The sequence below is a fragment of the Microcaecilia unicolor genome, chromosome 8 (assembly GCF_901765095.1).
Source record: "Microcaecilia unicolor chromosome 8, aMicUni1.1, whole genome shotgun sequence".
NCBI lineage: Eukaryota > Metazoa > Chordata > Amphibia > Gymnophiona > Siphonopidae > Microcaecilia > Microcaecilia unicolor.
Genome location: NC_044038.1, coordinates 73672552 through 73691052, shown reverse-complemented (window position 1 = coordinate 73691052; position 18501 = coordinate 73672552). Strand labels below are relative to the sequence as shown.

Genomic DNA, 18501 nt, shown 5'->3' with positions numbered 1-18501 from the left:
TGTCCTCGTCCTCGTCCTCGTCTCATCTATGCAAACGTTCCTGCGACATCTCCAATCTCATCTCCATTCCCCTCCTCCCCCCTTCCTCCCTCCCCTTCTCGTGTGCCCTGTGGAATGCCCACTCAATCTGCAACAAACTTACCTTCACCCATGATCTCTTCATCTCCCATTCCCTCCATCTGCTCGCCCTAACCGAAACCTGGCTCACCCCCGACGACTCTGCCTCAGTCGCAGCCCTTTGCCACGGAGGCTACCTCTTCTCCCATTCGCCCCGCACAGCTAGCCGCGGTGGCGGCGTTGGTCTACTACTTTCGCCCTCCTGCAGTTTTCAACCCCTCCTACTACCCCAGTCTTACTGCTTTTCATCCTTTGAAGTCCATTCCATCCGTCTATTCCACCCGCTGCCACTCCGAGTTGCAGTCATCTACCGCCCCCCTGATAAGTCCCTCCCTTCCTTCCTTACTGACTTCGATGCCTGGCTCTCCGTTTTTCTTGAGCCCTCATCCCCATCCCTCATTCTTGGTGACTTCAACATACATACTGATAACCCATCTGACTCATATGCTTCTCAATTCCTCACCCTAACCTCCTCCTTCAACCTCCAACTGAGCTCCACCACCCCTATTCACAAATCTGGTCACTGTCTTGATCTCGTCCTCTCTTCTACCTGCTCGCCCTCTAATCTCTGTGTCTCCGCTCTTCCCATTTCTGATCATCACCTGATCACATTCACACTTCATCACCCTCCCCCTCAGTCCCGCCCAACTCTAACTACTACCTCCAGGAATCTCCAGGCAGTTGACCCCCCCACCCTATCTGCTAGTATCTCTGATCTCCTCCCGTCCATCACGTCCTCCGAGTCCGTCGACAAGGCTGTTTCCAATTACAATGCCACTCTCTCCTCCGCCCTAGACACCCTTGCACCGTCCGTTTCCCGTCCCACTAGGCGCACTAATCCCCAGCCCTGGCTTAACCCTTGCACCCGCTACCTTTGCTCCTGCTCCCAATCGGCTGAACGCCTATGGAGGAAATCTCGCACCCATACTGACTTCATTCAGTACAAATTCATGCTATCCTCCTTCCAGTCCTCCCTATTCCTCGCCAAACAGGACTACTACACTCATTTGACTAATTCCCTCAGCTCTAATCCTCGTCGTCTCTTCGCCACCCTCAACTCCCTCCTCAAAGTGCCCTCCGCTCCCACCCCCCCTTCACTCTCTCCTCAATCACTGGCTGATTACTTCCGCGACAAGGTCCAGAAGATCAACCTCGAATTCACCACTAAACCTTCTCCCCTTCATCCTATCACCCACTCCCTCAACCAATCAACCCAGACCTCCTTCTCCTCCTTTCCTGATATCACCGAAGAGGAAACCGCCCATCTTCTCTCCTCCTCGAAATGCACCACCTGTTCCTCTGACCCCATCCCCACCAACCTACTTACCACCATCTCTCCCACTATCACCCCTCCCATCTGTCATATCCTCAACCTCTCTCTCTCCACCGCAACTGTCCCTGACACCTTCAAGTATGCTGTTGTCACACCTCTCCTCAAAAAACCTTCACTTGACCCTACTTGTCCCTCCAACTACCGCCCCATCTCCCTCCTACCCTTCCTCTCCAAAATACTTGAACGCGCCGTTCAAAGCCGTTGCATTGATTTTCTCGCCTCTCATACCATCCTCGATCCGCTTCAATCTGGCTTTCGCCCACTTCACTCGACAGAAACGGCATTATCCAAAGTCTGTAATGACTTGTTCCTCGCCAAATCCAAAGGTCATTACTCCATCCTCATTCTCCTCGACCTATCCGCCGCTTTTGACACTGTCAATCACAACTTACTTCTTGAAACACCGTCCTCTTTTGGGTTCCAGGGCTCTGTCCTCTCCTGGTTCTCCTCTTATCTCTCCCATCGTACCTTCAGAGTACACTCTCATGGTTCTTCCTCCACCCCTATCCCGCTCTCTGTTGGAGTCCCTCAGGGTTCTGTCCTTGGACCCCTTCTTTTCTCTATCTACACCTCTTCCCTGGGCTCCCTGATCTCGTCTCATGGCTTCCAGTATCATCTCTATGCTGACGACACCCAGCTTTATCTCTCCACAGACACCCAGCTTTATCTCTCCACACCTGACATCACTGCGGAAACCCAGGCCAAAGTATCGGCCTGCTTATCTGACATTGCTGCCTGGATGTCCAACTGCCACCTGAAACTGAACATGGCCAAGACCGAACTTCTTGTCTTCCCACTCAAACCCACTTCCCCTCTACCTCCACTCTCTATTTCGGTTGATAACACCCTCATCGTCCCCGTCTCATCTGCCCGCAACCTCGGTGTCATCTTTGACTCCTCCCTCTCATTCTCTGCGCATATCCAGCAGATAGCCAAGACATGTCACTTCTTCCTCTACAACATTAGCAAAATCCGCCCTTTCCTCTCTGAGCACACCACCCGAACTCTCATCCACTCTCTCATTACCTCTCGCCTTGACTACTGCAACCTACTCCTCACTGGTCTCCCACTTAGCCACCTATCCCCCCTTCAGTCCGTTCAGAACTCTGCTGCACGTCTTATCTTCCGCCTGAACCGATACACTCACACCACCCCCCCTCCTCAAGTCACTTCATTGGCTTCCGATCAGGTACCACATTCAATTCAAGCTTCTGCTACTAACCTACAAATGTACTTGATCTGCAGCCCCTCCTTACCTCTCAACCCTCATCTCCCCTTACGTTCCTACCCGTAACCTCCGCTCTCAAGACAAATCCCTCCTTTCAGTAACCTTCTCCACCACCGCTAACTCCGGGCTCCGCCCTTTCTGCCTCGCCTCACCCCACGCGTGGAACAAACTCCCCGAGCCCATACGCCAGGCCCCCTCCCTGCCCATCTTCAAATCTCTGCTTAAAACCCACCTCTTCAACGTCGCCTTCGGCACCTAACCTCTACACCTCTACCCAGGAAATCTAGTCTGCTCAACTTGACATTTCGTTCTTTAGATTGTTGATAATAATGACGTAAAGCATGCCTGGCGTTGAAACCTTGGTGTGAGCGGGTTCCCTGATGAAGATATTCGAAACGGGACCGTAGGAACCGGCACAGTACTGAGATGGAACAGGTGCAGTATTGAAAAAAAGAAAAAAGAATATGACAAGTGAACGGCTTTACTTTTTCTAATTAGTGAACAAGTTATTTTTTAGTTTCACTTAGACATCACAGTCATTCAATTTAGAGAATATATATATATATTTTTAAAATTTTCAATAAAAAGTATAGGGATAAAAAATAAATATTTGAGGGTTTTTCAGTCGGTGATGACTTTTTCTACATGCTATAAAATTAACACTGATGTGTGAATATAGCTGTAGTAGTTGAGACTTTTCCCTCATTTACAGAATAATCACTGCTTTTGTAGTTATTAGATAGTAATGCTAAAATGTTTGTAACGTCAACATAGCTTAAGATAATTAAGGGACTTATTTTCAAAACAGAAAAACATCCAAAAAATGGCACAAACATCCAAATCACTATTTTCAAAACCCATTTTAAGACATTTTTCTATGCAATTCTTCTGCAGTGCATCCAACTCACAAGGGAGCATGTCAGGGGCAGAACTTGGTTGTTTTCAAAACTTGGACTTTTTCTGTCATAACGGAACAAAGCAAAAACGTCCAGGGCTAAAAGTTAGATGTTTTGGTCTAGACCTGTTTCAATCATGGCTAAGTCACAAAAAGGTGCCCTAAATGACCAAATGGTCACTGACCCCCTCCCACCCCAAATTTGTGAAGGAACCAGCCTCTATGACTGCTTCAGATGTTATGGCCAGTCCTATTAGAGCAGCAATCATGGTCCCTGGAGTAGTCTAGTGGTCCGTACAGTGAACTGTAGAGAAGGGAACCCAAGCCCATGTCCCACTCTAACTAGTACACTTGTGGTGAAAAGTGTGAGCCCTCCAAAACCCACCAGAAACCTACTGTACCCACATATAGGTGATAATTGTATGCATAAGGGCTATTGTAGTGGTGTAGTTGGGTACAGTAGGTTTTTGGTGGATTTTGGGGGTAACGGTAAAATGTGTACCTGGGACCTTTTATGTAAAGTCCACTGCAGTGCCCCCTAGGGTGCCCCACTGCTCTGCTGGGATATCTGTGTGGCCAGTCTGCTAACAATGCTCCCCACCCCCATACATTCCAATGACTTGTTCTTGGACGTTTTTTCCTTGGAAATTATGGTCCATAAAAATAGACACACTGAGCACAAAAACATCTAGCAAATGGCCATTTTTGAAACAAAAAGATAGATGTTTTCTGGTTTAAAATCACTATGTTCGCCAGACGATGTTTGGACATTTTCACCGAGCTATGGGATTGACATATCCTATATAATAATTTGCACCTCCAACGTTCCATCACTGTCTGGCTGCCTGGGTTTGTAACATCTCATGACGTCAGCCAGCCTCCAGCGTTCCATTCCCCCTCACTGCCCCGCCCTCGCGTCAAAACGTAATGACATCAGAGGGCGGAACAGTGAGAGGGAAGGGAACGCTGGAGGCAAGCTGACATCAGGATGTTACCAATGGAAGGGAAGCCAGCCAGGCCAGCCAGAAAATGATGAGGTACAAAGGAAGAGAGAATCGCGCCACATCAAGGGGAGGGCAGGGCAGAAGAAGAAGAATCTATGGACATGGATGGGATTGGATGGGATGGGAGGAGAGGACAAGAGAGAAAAGAATCGCGGGACATGGATGGGAGGGCAGGGAAGAGGAGAATCGCTGGACATGTAGGGGAGGGAAGGGAAGGGAAGAATCGCTGGACATGGAGGGGACGGGAGGGCAGGGGAGAGACAAAAAATCGCTTACAAGAGAGCCTTTCTGGGGCCCGTTTCATTGTTGAGGAAATGGGCTTGGTTCCACTAGTTATATACATGCTGACAATGTTCAGATAGTTTTTCTATTGACAAATTCTTTAAGTCAGTGTTTCCCAATTCCGGTCCTGGAGTACCCCATGCCAGTGAGGTTTTCAGGATATCCACGATGAATATGCATGAAAGAGATTTGCATATAATGGAGGCAGTGTATGCAAATCAAGCTCCTGTATATTCATTGTGGATATCCTGAAAACCTGACTGGCAAGGGATACTCCAGGAGCGGATTTGGAAAACACTGTTTTAGATGATACATTCAAATGTATTACAACTAGTTTGAAGGGTATTTCAAGATGGATGATCATCCATAGACTAAAATTAAACACTGAGAAAACCTCTTTGCTTTGGATGGGAGGTAAGCAGTTTCCAATATCTCTGTTGAATTTTAACTTTGATGGTAAGATCATTCTTCTCCAAACAACAGTGAGAAGTTTAGGGTGTGGTTAGATTCTACCCTAGAAGGAATATCCCAGGTAAATCATGTTGTATCATCTGTCTTTGTACAGGTATATTTTCTGCATCAAATTCATACATTTTTCTCACTAAGGGGCCCTTTTACAAAGCTGTGGTAGTTTTACCATGACAATGGTGTGCGGCAAATCGGTCCTACTGTCAGGCTACCACATGAGCCCGGCAGTAGTTCCGGTATGTGCCACTTACCATTTCCAGTGCTCATAAAAAATGGTTTTTTTTTAAATTCTGGAGGCTTACCCGATTACCACTGAGTTAGCACAGGAGCCCTTACAAGTGCTTAACTTACTGCACAGCCATTTCTGTAAAAAAAAAAAAAAAAAAGGCCTCCTTTTATCCTATGCAGTAAAAGGGGGCCTCAGTGTGAGGCAAACCATGCGCCAACTCCACCGCAGGGGTTCTTTTACTGCAGCTTGGTATAAGGACCCCTAAATGAACATCAAAAGGTTATGGCCATAATCGTTTTCTTGGCTATATTACTGTAATTCTCTGTATTTAGGTTTCTCTAAGATTTTGTTATCCCACTTACAGTTATTGCAGAATACAGCAATATGGATCATCATGCAGAAAAATAAAATTTAACAATGTCACCTTTATTAAAGAAGTTTAATTGGCTGCCTGTTGTGACAAAGATTGAATTTAAAATTTTACGTTTTGCTTTTACATTTTTATATGGAAACTGTCCTTTTTATTTTCTAAAGCTTTGAAAAGTTAGATTCTGTCAGGTTTATATGCAACCTGTACACATCAATAAATTTGAGATTCCATTAGCTTCATCTATTTGTTTAAACTCGTCACGCAACAAACCTTTTGGTTTTGCAGTTCCTTTGTTACGGAATTGTTAAGATGTGAAACTGATTATCTAAGTTTTAGAAAGATTCTGTATTCCTGGCTATATTCTAAGGGCCCTGTTTACTAAGGTGCGCTAGAGCTTTTAGCACATGCTAAACACTAGAGATGTCCGTATCTTCCTATTAGCGCGTGCACCTACTAATTTTAAGCACGTGTTAAAAATGCTAGTATGGCTTAGTAAACAGGGCCCTAAATATTTATATGAACTATTAAGAATTATTTATATTGTTTCCAATGTTCCTATTGTCTATTATGTTTTTTAGATGAATGTATTTTTATCATTGCAAACCATTCTAGTTATTTTGTTAGAGATGGTATATAAATATTCTATTTATTATTATGATTATTTAAAGTCTGGTTAGGTGAGTTATAGGGGAATGGTGTGCTTGGAAGGGAGAAAGAGGGGCAGATGGAAGTAGGGTTGCTACCTGGCAGAAAGGCTTGTGCCATCCTGGTTTTACCTTAATTTCCCTATGAGACCCTCCTATGAATGTAAGAGCATCCTCACTTGCCTTTTTATGACCAGAGATTTTGCTAACTTTAATTATGTTTGTTGGGGGGAAAGGGAAAGAAAGGCATGTCCTCTCTCTGCTCTACTTCTCAGAGCTGGGGTCCCTGAATCCTCAGCCATGCCTATGACTTCTGATGGGTCACAGTCACCACTGCTAATTCTCCAAATGCATTAGAGTTGACTATAGAATCACAAATCTGAGCATCCCCAAGGATGAATATCCTTGACTGAAAAGCCAGAGAGAGGAAGCCCAGGGTGAAGGGACAGAGTAAGTGAGCAGCAGTTTCTCTCTGTGGAATTCTCTCTTCCACGCCACCTCCCTGCTCACCATTACTTAGATCCAAACCCATCCTCAAACCTTAAACATAACAACATAAGCTTTGCCATACTGGGACAGACCGAAGGTCCATCAAGCCCAGCATCCTGTTTCCAACAGTGACCAATCCAGGTTACAAGTACATGGCAAGATCCCAAAACAGTACAATACATTTTATGCTGCTTATCCTAGAAATAAGCAGTGAATTTCCTCCAAGTCCATCTTAATAATGGCTTATGGAATTATCCAAACCTTGTTTAAACCACGCTAACTGACTGCTTTTACCATATTCTCTGGCAACGAATTGCAGAGTTTAATTACAAGTTGAGTGAAGAAATATTTTCTCTGATTTGTTTTAAATTTACTACTTTGTACCTTCATTGCATGCCCCCTAGTCCTAGTATTTTTGGAAAGAGTAAACAAGCAATTCACGTCTACCTGTTCCACTCCACTCATTATTTTATAGACCTCTATCACATCTCCCTGCAGCCATCTTTTCTCCAAGCTGAAGAGTTCTAGCCGCTTTAGCCTTTCCTTATAGGGAAGTAGTCCCATCCCCTTTTTTTGTTGCCCTTTTCTGTACCTTTTCCAATTCCACTATATCTTTTTTGAGATGCGGTGACCAGCAGTGTAGCAAGGGCGGGGCGGTCCGCCCCGGGTGCACACCACTGGAGGGGTGCAGAGAGCAGCTGCACACCTGTTGGCTCCGCTGTTTCCCTGCTCCCTCTGACCCGGAACAGGTTGTTGGAATGTAATTGTATTTTACATGCATTGCCTGTCACCTATTATTTCTCTGTGATTACTCTGTGACCTCTGATGTGAATTACTTAGAGAGGTCACATAGCTATGCAACTTCCTGTGGGGGTTAGACACAGCAGATGCAGCACATGCAGCACATGGAGAACATGGAGCTCATGATCTCTCCTAACCTGAGAGGATCTATGGTGGTGTGAGCATCCATTACCATCTAAGCACATGGAAGGAGCTGATAAGACAAATGTATAGTAATATGTATATATAAGCCTGTCTGATTATAATCTAACTACAAACTGTGAGTAAACAGATGTTTTGTTACTTCAACTTTAAAGTGACTCAGCAGTGAATTATTCAGGGGGTGAATGAGAGAGAGATGAAGAAAGAAATTAACATTTCTAAAGCTGAAGCTGTGTGTACTAAAATCTGCTAATTATTTACTACAAATAATCCAACAAAAGGGTTATGGGCCCAGGGTCCAGGAATTGAAAAAGAAGAGAAATATTACCAGGCAGAAAAAAAGCCACATTTTTCTCTTAAGTTTTAAAGGAAAGATTCAGTCTGTCTCTCTCTCCCCCCACACAGCAGACAGAAGGCTAAGAAAATGGCTGAGGGAAGAAATTCACCATTGTTCTATTCTCTCAAGGTGCCTAAATTAACTGAGTTTAATTATCAGCAGTGGGAATTAAGATTCATATGTCTCCTTCGAGCAAAAAGATTAAATATATGCTTAGACCAAGACAGAACAGCTGAAAATATGGCTGAATGGGACAATGCAAACTATTATGTGAAGTGCATGCTTTTGGAAGCTCTCTCAGAGAAACAAGCCATATTAGTGGAGGGAAAAGATACACCAAAGGACATTTTATGTAAACTGAGAACTATGTATGCAACTACATATGCAAAGCAGCAACCAATTTGGTTGGCAGAGTTGAATGAAACCAAATTAAGGGATAAAAGTAAATGTAATGATCACATTATGCATCTTATGTCTTCATTTCAAAAGTTAGAACTTTCTGGAATTCCCATGTGTGATGCATTGAAAAGAGCATTTCTTTTTACCTCACTATCAAAGAAGTTTGATGTTTTTAGGTCTGTAAATGAGGCCATTGAAGGGCAATCTTTTGAACAGACAACATCAAAACTAAGGCAGGAATGCATAATAAATGATTCTGAAGAGATCTGTTCTCAAAGTCAGTCAGAGAGAAATGAAACAAATTTCTTGGCAAAGAACAGAGGAAGGCGGAGCTATGGGAAAACTCCACCCAAGGGCAAGCTGATTTGCTACTCATGTGGAAAGGAGGGACATGTATCTAAATGGTGTAAGGAAACACAAAACACTCCCTCTAGCTCACCTAAGCCAATGGAACTAAAGAATTTTCAAACCAGGAAATGTATGAAGGACAAAGATAAACACAAGGGCTTTCTAATGGCAGAAAAATCTTTGACTATGGTAAATAACAATTCAAATGAAAGTACTTGGATTTTGGATTCGGGGAGCACATGCCATTTAACCAATTCTAAGGATTTCTTTCAGGAAATGTGTCCAGAGGAAGGTATTCTTAAAACTGCAAACGCAGGGACTGCTAAGATCCAAGCAAAAGGTATTGGATTCTTAAAATGCAAAGTGTCTAATGAAGTTAAAGAAATTCCTGTAAGTGATGTCTTGTATATTCCCCAAGCAGTTTGCAATATGCTTAGTGTATCTACATTAGATAAGAAGGGATTTGTGATTCATTTTGAAAACAGTAAGTGCACAATCTCTAAAATGATGAAGTGTATGCTGAAGCTTTTATGCATAATGATGTTTATAAACTGAGCATTTCAGGTGAAGCCTCACATATGGCGCAAGTAAGGAAGAATGATGGTAAATGTAGTCTGGAAATCTGGCATCGCCGCCTGGGACATCGTGATTCTAAGGTGATCCAGGATCTTTACAGTAAGCAACTGGCCACCGGCATTCAGATAAGTGCAAATGCTGGTAAAATGGAGAAATGCATAGACTGTGTTACTCAAAAAGGTGTAAGACCCTCATTTCCTGCATACACAGGAAATAGGAGTAATAAAGTGCTGGACTTAATACACAGTGACTTATGTGGACCGTTTAATATCCCATCATTGGGAAATAACAGATTTGTGCTAATATTCTTGGATGATTTCTCTAGATATTGTGTGGCCTATTTGCTGAAAGAAAAAAGTCAAGTCACAGACATGCTGAAGAAATACGTAGCCATGGTGAGCAATAAATTTGAAAGAAAACCAAAGGTTCTTCAGACCGACAATGGTGGTGAGTTCACTTCGCAAAGCATGCGCACATTTCTAGAACAAGAAGGCATTCAGCATATCACAACAGTAGCTTATACACCAGAGCAAAATTCTGTTGCAGAGAGAAAATTTAGGTCACTTGTGGAAATGACCAGATGTATGCTGTCAGATAGCAATCTCCCTAAAAGACTATGGGGGGAAGCCATTCTCACAGCAGTGTACCTACAAAACAGAATGCCAACTAAAGGCGCTGAGCGCACACCACATGAGACATGGCATGGTAGGAAGCCAAACCTGTCACACATAAGAACATTTGGAAGTACAGCATATGCTCATATACCAAAGCAAAGAAGGCATAAGCTGGATTCCACAACAGAAAGGGGCATTTTAGTTGGCTATGCTCCAGGACACAAAGGATATAGAATTTTAAATCTGAAAACTGGCATTGTTGGCATAAGACATGTTACATATTTTGATGAAAACAAAAGGGTTGATAAAGGCTGGATTATCCCAGATGAGCCTTATCATCCAGAATATGAAACTAGAACCATAATAGACATGCCAGTGTATATAAATGCCATACCAAGGCAGATGTCTGAAAGCAACTCATCTGTATCTAACGAGGAACAGGCAGAGGAAGCAGACACAGAAAGGATCATTGAAGAAGACAGTACAGTTGGAGAAGGGGAATCAATTGGAGAAGTACTCTCAGATTTAGAGGATGCGGAAAGGTCAGACCAACCTGTTGTCAGACGCTCACCCAGGGAAAACAAAGGTGTTCCACCCCCAAGACTGTCTTACTTAACAAAGTCAGCAGAAGCTCAAGAGCCCTTAACATGGGATGAGATTGAGAAAATGCCAGCAGAAGAAGCTGCTGAATGGCATAAAGCTGCACAAGAAGAAATTGATGCATTGGATAAAAATAATACTTGGATTCTTACAAAATTACCTCCTGGCAAGAAAGCTATAGGATGCAAATGGGTATTCAAGTTAAAAAGGAATGCACAAGGAAAAGTGGAAAGGTATAAAGCCAGATTAGTGGCAAAGGGATATCTTCAAAAATATGGAGAAGATTTTGATGAAGTGTTTGCACCTGTAGTGAAACACACGACAATCAGAACACTTCTGAGCATTGCAGTCTCAAAAGGCATGCAAGTCAACCACATTGATGTGAAAACAGCGTTTCTTCACGGAGATATAACTGAAGATTTGTACATGGAACAGCCAACAGGTTTCATAAATACAAAACAAAGACAGCTAGTGTGTAAATTAAACAAAGGTCTTTATGGATTAAAGCAAAGTGAAAAATGTTGGAATGAAAAATTGCATGAAATATTGACAAATTTAGGATTTAAGCAAGGTGAAGCAGATAAATGTTTGTACACTAGGTGCACAAATGGACAATATGCATACATTTTAGCTTTTGTTGATGATCTGCTCATTGCAAGCAAAAGTGAGCAAGAGTACAAGGACATTGTAAAGTGTTTAAACCAGAATGTTGAGATAAAAGAACTGGGTAATGTGTCATACTATCTTGGTATAGAAATTGAGAAACAAAATGATGGTTCTTATCTTCTAAGCCAGAAGCAGAAAATAAATGAGCTTATTGAAAGTTTAGGTATGCAAGATGCCCAAGTTGTAAGCACTCCCATGATCACTGATTTTCTGAAGGATGAAACAGTAAGAGAACCTTTACCAGATAACATCCAATATAGATCAGCCATAGGTAAGCTTTTATATCTAGCTACTACATACAGGGCTGATATAGCAAATGCAGTAGGAATTTTGAGCAGAAGGGTCAGCTCACCTACCAAATCAGATTGGACTGCAGTTAAAAGGATGGTAAGGTATTTAAAGGGTACCATTGATTGTAAATTAAAGATTTCAGCCAATAGTAATCCAAAACTAATATGTTACTGTGATTCAGATTGGGCAGGGGATCATTCTAATTATAAATCCACAAGTGGATATGTGTTTATGTATGGAAATGTACAAATTTCATGGGCCAGTCATAAACAAAGTATTGTGAGTTTGTCTTCTACAGAAGCTGAATATGTGGCCGTATCGGAAGCGTGCAGAGAACTGATGTGGATTGAAAAACTTTTGCTGGATTTTGGTATAGCTGAACAGAGACCAATCCAGATAATGGAAGATAATCAGAGCTGCATCCGACTGTCACAGAATGACAAGGTTCAGTCACGTACCAAGCACATCGCAACGAAATACCACAACGTGCGAGAGTTGGTGAAAGAAGGGGTCATCAGTCTACACTATTGTCACACCAGTGAGATGACAGCTGACATCATGACCAAACCGTTACCCAGAGAACATTTTGTGAATCTGCGTATAAAGCTTGGACTTTGTATGAATAAATAATTGCATGACAGTTATGCATGAGAAGGGGTTTGTTGGAATGTAATTGTATTTTACATGCATTGCCTGTCACCTATTATTTCTCTGTGATTACTCTGTGACCTCTGATGTGAATTACTTAGAGAGGTCACATAGCTATGCAACTTCCTGTGGGGGTTAGACACAGCAGATGCAGCACATGCAGCACATGGAGAACATGGAGCTCATGATCTCTCCTAACCTGAGAGGATCTATGGTGGTGTGAGCATCCATTACCATCTAAGCACATGGAAGGAGCTGATAAGACAAATGTATAGTAATATGTATATATAAGCCTGTCTGATTATAATCTAACTACAAACTGTGAGTAAACAGATGTTTTGTTACTTCAACTTTAAAGTGACTCAGCAGTGAATTATTCAGGGGTGAATGAGAGAGAGATGAAGAAAGAAATTAACATTTCTAAAGCTGAAGCTGTGTGTACTAAAATCTGCTAATTATTTACTACAAATAATCCAACACAGGTTACTTCCTGTTCCGAGGGAGCAGGGAGCCAGTGGAGCCGAGAGCCGCACAGCTGCTCCCAGCAGCCAAGAATGCACCCCCGGGGGGGGGGGGGGGTTTGATGCGTTGGGAGCGGGTGTCATTGCGCCGGGGGGGGGTCATGCTGTACCCGGGGGGGGGGTCATGCTGCACCTGGGGGGGTGCGCATCGGCGATCCGCCCCGGGTGGCAGCCGACCTAGGAATGTCACTGGCGGTGACCAGAATTGCACACAGTATTCGAGGTGTGGTTTTACCATGGAATGATACAAAAGCATTTTTAACATCCTCATTTTTGTTTTACATTCCTTTCCTAATAATACCTAACATTCTATTTGCTTTTATTTGCTTCTTAGTTGTTGACGCACATCGTACAGAGATGTCAGTGAAGAATGCATTCTCTGAATAAATCCATTTTCTGCAACTTGTTATAAACAAGTTTTTGAAACCTGGACACTCCCGCTGCAAAGTATCTACATACATCTGGGGGCAGGAGGGCTTTGCTATGTAGATCATTATCAGAATCCCAGAAAAGCACCAGCCATACATGCAAATCCTGAATATAGCTAGTGAGGAGATTCAGTGAAAGGAGATTTAAAAAATAAACACCACATGCAACCTTAATAATAAGTGCACACCTTTTATTAATAAAAAAAGAGAAAAATTCCTGAAATAAAATATATCAAGACAACATACAAAGAAGAGCTAGAAATAAGAACAAATGTAAAAGTGATATAACCAAGAAATAGGCAAGTTGATGTTTTGAAGTTCTGAGCTTGTGCTAATTTTTCTAGTGTACACCCCAGTAGGGTTGGGCAGCCATTTCCTGTGTTGTTTCCAGAAATGTTTGTTTCGATTGTTTTTGTTTGGCTGTTTTTTCATCACAGGAGCAGTCATATAGGGGTGAATTCTATAAACCGCGCCAAAAAAAGCAGTGCTGAAAAAATCCACTCAAGTGTATTCTATAAGTTGCACCTAAAGTTAGGCGTGGTTTATAGAATAGCAGTTAAGCACAGGGTCGTGTGTAAATTTAGGTGTGTCCATTTGTACAAATGAAAACATACTGCGAAAACCCTACCTACATTTACACATGGAACCCCCTTTTCTATAATTGCATGAGTAACTCAAATACATGCCCAGGCTCCATCCCAAAACACCTATGACCCTCCCATTTCTGCGCCCCATTTTCTGAGATGTGAGTAAAATTTAGGTGCAAATCATGTGCTTAAAGTACATAAGTACATAAGTAATGCCATACTGGGAAAAGACCAAAGTTCCATTGAGCCCAGCATCCTGTCCCCGACAGCGGCCAATCCAGGTCAAGGGCACCTGGCAAGCTACCCAAACGTACAAACATTTTATACAAGTTATTCCCGTGTACATGTACACTGATTTCAATTCGCACCAATAATTGTTTGTTTAAAAGCCAATTATTGGCACTAATTAGGGGGATAATGATCAATCTTTCTATTAGAATGTACGCTCTTTTCCTGATAGCATGAATATGCTGTTCACGCATGCGCAGTAGCACATTATTGAAAAAAAATGTGTGCTCTTTTGGAAATAATGCACTCTTTTTCCACATAGGATGCACTCTTTCCAGAGAGGGGGCTATTATTAGCAAATAACAAAATACAAATTTCTGTGATGTTTTTTTTCGTCTCTTTGTCGGGTTTTAACAACATACAATGACACAAAATACGTAATTTTCATTTCCCATATTGTTACATATAACAGCCCATCTCTACACCCCAGGCAGTATTCTAATGTGAGGCTGGGTGGGGTTATACCAACAGGATGCTCTTCATCCATAGAAAACCTCTGTTGGCTTAGATGTAAGTGGTCTGTGCTACTGTGCTTGGGGGCGGGAGGAGGGGTAGTAGGTTAGGAGACAAGTAAATAAGGTCAGTTCTTGGTTTTCGCCTCTTCACTGGTACCAATACCCACTTGGTTGCAAAGTGATCCAGAGCAGCAGCTAGTGCTGCTCTTCACAGGAATCCGGAAGTCTGGATATAATCGCTGGCAGAAGGAGGCTGTAGCACAGCCTTTCATAATGATCCGGTTGTGTGTATCACCTGGAGTTGTACAAAAAGAGAAAGCAGACTTTGTGAAACACTTTCTTATGTTAATGTCAGTGGCATAGCCATGGGGGGCTTTGACCCCCTCTTTGGGCTCAGGCCTCCTCCAAACCTGCGACACCCCAAATGGTTGGCAAGGTTGCCTAAGCCCCGCCAAAGAAATTAGGTGTCTAAGTTGCTCCCCTCCACCTATAGCTGCTGCTGTAATGCGGAAATTGGCAGCGTGCCTCCAGCATCGGCGGCTTGAAGCATGCTGCTGACTTCCACATTACAACAGCAGCACAAGTTGGAATGGAGTGTCTGAGGCATTTAATTTCTTTGGCAGGTGGGGCTTCGGCATCCGTGCCAGCAAAGGTACTTTAAATGCACACGGAATTTCAGATTGGGCGGAACGTTGGGTCTTGGGGGGGCTATCAGAGTCTAGGCCCTTGGAGACCAGAGTGATAGGGCTTACTAGGGGTAGAGGGGTTGAGAGGGGGCTGTAGGGGTATAGTCAATAAAACATTCCATATTCTTGCTGGATTGTTGGCCATATTTCCTTGAATTCAAAATTTTTGTGCACATAAAAGCACTAGGTTACAGGGGGGTATGGGATGGGGGGGGGGTAATGTTAAAACAAAAAAGTTAGATGATGGTTTTGATTGTCTGATTTGCATTATGTCTATTTTGTTAGTTATATTTTGGATACCTAAATTGTTGTTTGCAATCTATTTGAATGTCACCAATAAAAAATTGTTGAAACATAAATGCACACAGAAGGGGAGAAGGGAATGCATTGCCCCCTGTCCAGTCCACCCCTGGGCTCCCCCAACATTGGACAGCTGGTTATACATCTTTTTAATGCATGTGTCACTACATGTGGATCAGTGTGTTCATAAATAGAAACTGAGGACTCCTGCCTGGTTAATCATGCTGAACGAGTTGGAAGGGGATATTCAGTGCATCCAGGTCTAATTTACTTTTTTAAAAGATGCTGATCACCGCCCCTGGTCAACTTGTATGCTTCAATGAATTGTTATGTGAACAGAAGCTGAGACAACCTCCACATGATACAAAGTTAAAGTCAACAACTTTCTGCAACTTTTAATGCATAATTACTATTTATTTGCTGTTTTGTTAAGATTCAAATAAGAAAACAGTAAATATGACAGGTGCAACAGCTGGGACATCCTTCCAGTCAGTATTCTGTAACATCTCCTTTGGCAGAAACAACAGGGCCAATATTCAGACTGCAGGAGGGAACCAGCTACTTCTTGGGTTTGGCAACAAACCTGGAAATTCAATGTCAGGACTGTATCCAGTGACCAGTATTAAAATTTCTGGGGGGTTTTTGCTGCTAAAAACATAGCTGGTTAAGCTGATATTCATTAGCTGACCGGCTAAGTTATAGGAGCCAGATATGCATGGGTGTAGTTTGGAGGGGGGAGCATTGCCCCCCCCCAAACGGCTTGCATGTTGGCATCTCTCTCCTTCCAACTCCTTCCTGCAGGCTCCGGTGTCACTCCTCCACCTCTCCACTCTCCTCCCACTGCAGCCTTTCCATCTTCGAGGCTGCTGTAAGCGTAAGCATGCTGCCTTTGTGTGACACAGACACCTTCTCTGTATTGCGACTTCCTGTTTCCTCATAGGTAGGTTGCTCGCTGCAGAGAGAAGGCTTCCAAAACTAGGTCCTGCTGTGCCTTATCTGTTAATGCTGTGGTACAAAATTCAAGTTTTAAAACTAGGGGGAAAAGAGTATGAAGATGAGTTGATAAAGTTTGCTTTTTTTATATTTTTATTCTGCCTATCACTAACCTACAATTCCTCCTTTAAACCCCAATCTTTAAATTCCCAAAGCACAATGTCACATTTACAAAGCTGGAAACTAGGTTGTGAGCCCTTGGGCCACTGCCGAGGAGCAGCAGTGGCAGGCAAAACCACCCCACGCTAGAGACAGGGCAAATCTCAGGCAAGCAGTTAGGCTTCACCTGCACTTGGCCACTTTTCACCCAGAGTTGAGCTCTGGGCTTCAGGTGGCCAGCAGGACTTGCTGGACAGGGCAGGACTGGATAACAGCAAGGCAGCACAGGGACTGAGGGTCAGAGGGGAAAGGGAGGAACATGGGCAGCAAGGCAGGAGACTGGGCAAGGAAGGGAAAGCTAAAGGGCAGAACAGAAAGCTGCAGAACAGCCACTAAACAGGGAACAAACACTGACTAACAAGACACAGAACTAAGAGCTGCAAGCAGCCCCAAAGCCATAACACAGACAAACAGAAACTAAACACAGAATTACAAACAAGAAACCAGGCAAGGAAAGCAAGCAAAACCTAAACTAAACACAGACTAACTAGAAACAGGCAAGAATCTCAGGCAAACACTGGACTAGGAGAAGTGCAACAAGCACCAACATACCAGAGCCTTAGACGCAAGGCAAAGGCAAAGCCAGAGAGTTTCAAAATGGCTAATAAGCCCAGCAGCAGCTGAAGCTCAGGTGCAGCAATCACCAGGCAACTACGGGTGCTGTGTAGGTTCAAACAAAGCAAGCAAGTCTGGAAGATCTGGACTGGACTGGGCTGAAGTCTGGACCGGGTAGGAACAGCAAGACAGTCTATGGCAGTTCATAGCAGCCACCGGTTCTGGCCACCAGAGGGCGAGGTGAGCACAGATGTGACACACAAAGCAAAATAATCTTCACTTACCAGAGAAATGTCCTCTTCTCTCAGAACTTCTCAGAAACAAACTGAAGTGGGACCTTTCCTATTTATATAGGTTTGGATCTAAGGGGACTGCTTCAAACAGACCCTTTCAAGCTAACTCAGTAATCAGATTATCCCTTAATAACCTCTGCAAATATTCTACTTCCTCACACCTCAATTAACACCTAATTCAGGTCAGTAGTAGTGCTACCTTTCCAGCAACTAAAGAACAGAAAATAACTGTCTTTTAGAACAAGATTTGAGACTTCCTACTATCCTTTTTAAAGTTCTTTGACTTTTAAGTTTCTACTTGTAGAAAAAGTTTCAGTTTAAAACTATGGAAAAGGGGTTGTACACTATGGAAGCTAGTTAATAATGCTTGCTTTTTTCTCTCTCTCCACCCCCCAGACTAAACTAGGTCCTGCTGTACAGCTAAAGCCTGTGCCAGCTAAGGTGGAAGCTATCCAGGGTTGGCCCACTCCCGAAACTAAAAAGCAAGTACAGTGCAATCCGCTTAAGTGCAAGGGTCTGGGACCAAAGAAATACATGCAGTTTACCGGAGCGTGCACTTAACCGTTGTGACCCAAAGAAGCTTGATATCTGATAAACATATGTACAGTATTGTTTATTATACGTACAGTATTATACGTTAGGCTTACTTGAAGTAATCAGTCATAGTCCTCTGTACACTCTTGTGTCTGTGAGTTCCATAGACTATGTCTGCCAGATAGTAAAAACTGTCATAGCACTGACATCCAGTGGCCTCCA

At 43.2% G+C, this 18501-nt stretch overlaps 1 protein-coding gene across 1 annotated transcript in view; it reads right to left on the bottom strand.

The window, feature by feature from the left end:
• Positions 1-14884: 14884 nt before the first annotated feature.
• Positions 14885-18501, bottom strand: part of LOC115476783 (urokinase plasminogen activator surface receptor-like) — a 56997-nt gene continuing 53380 nt past the window's right edge. Inside the window, exon 7 of the mRNA XM_030213361.1 lies at positions 14885-15054. Within this exon, the coding sequence (XP_030069221.1) occupies positions 14885-15054 (170 nt within the window). The remainder of the gene's footprint in view (positions 15055-18501) is intronic.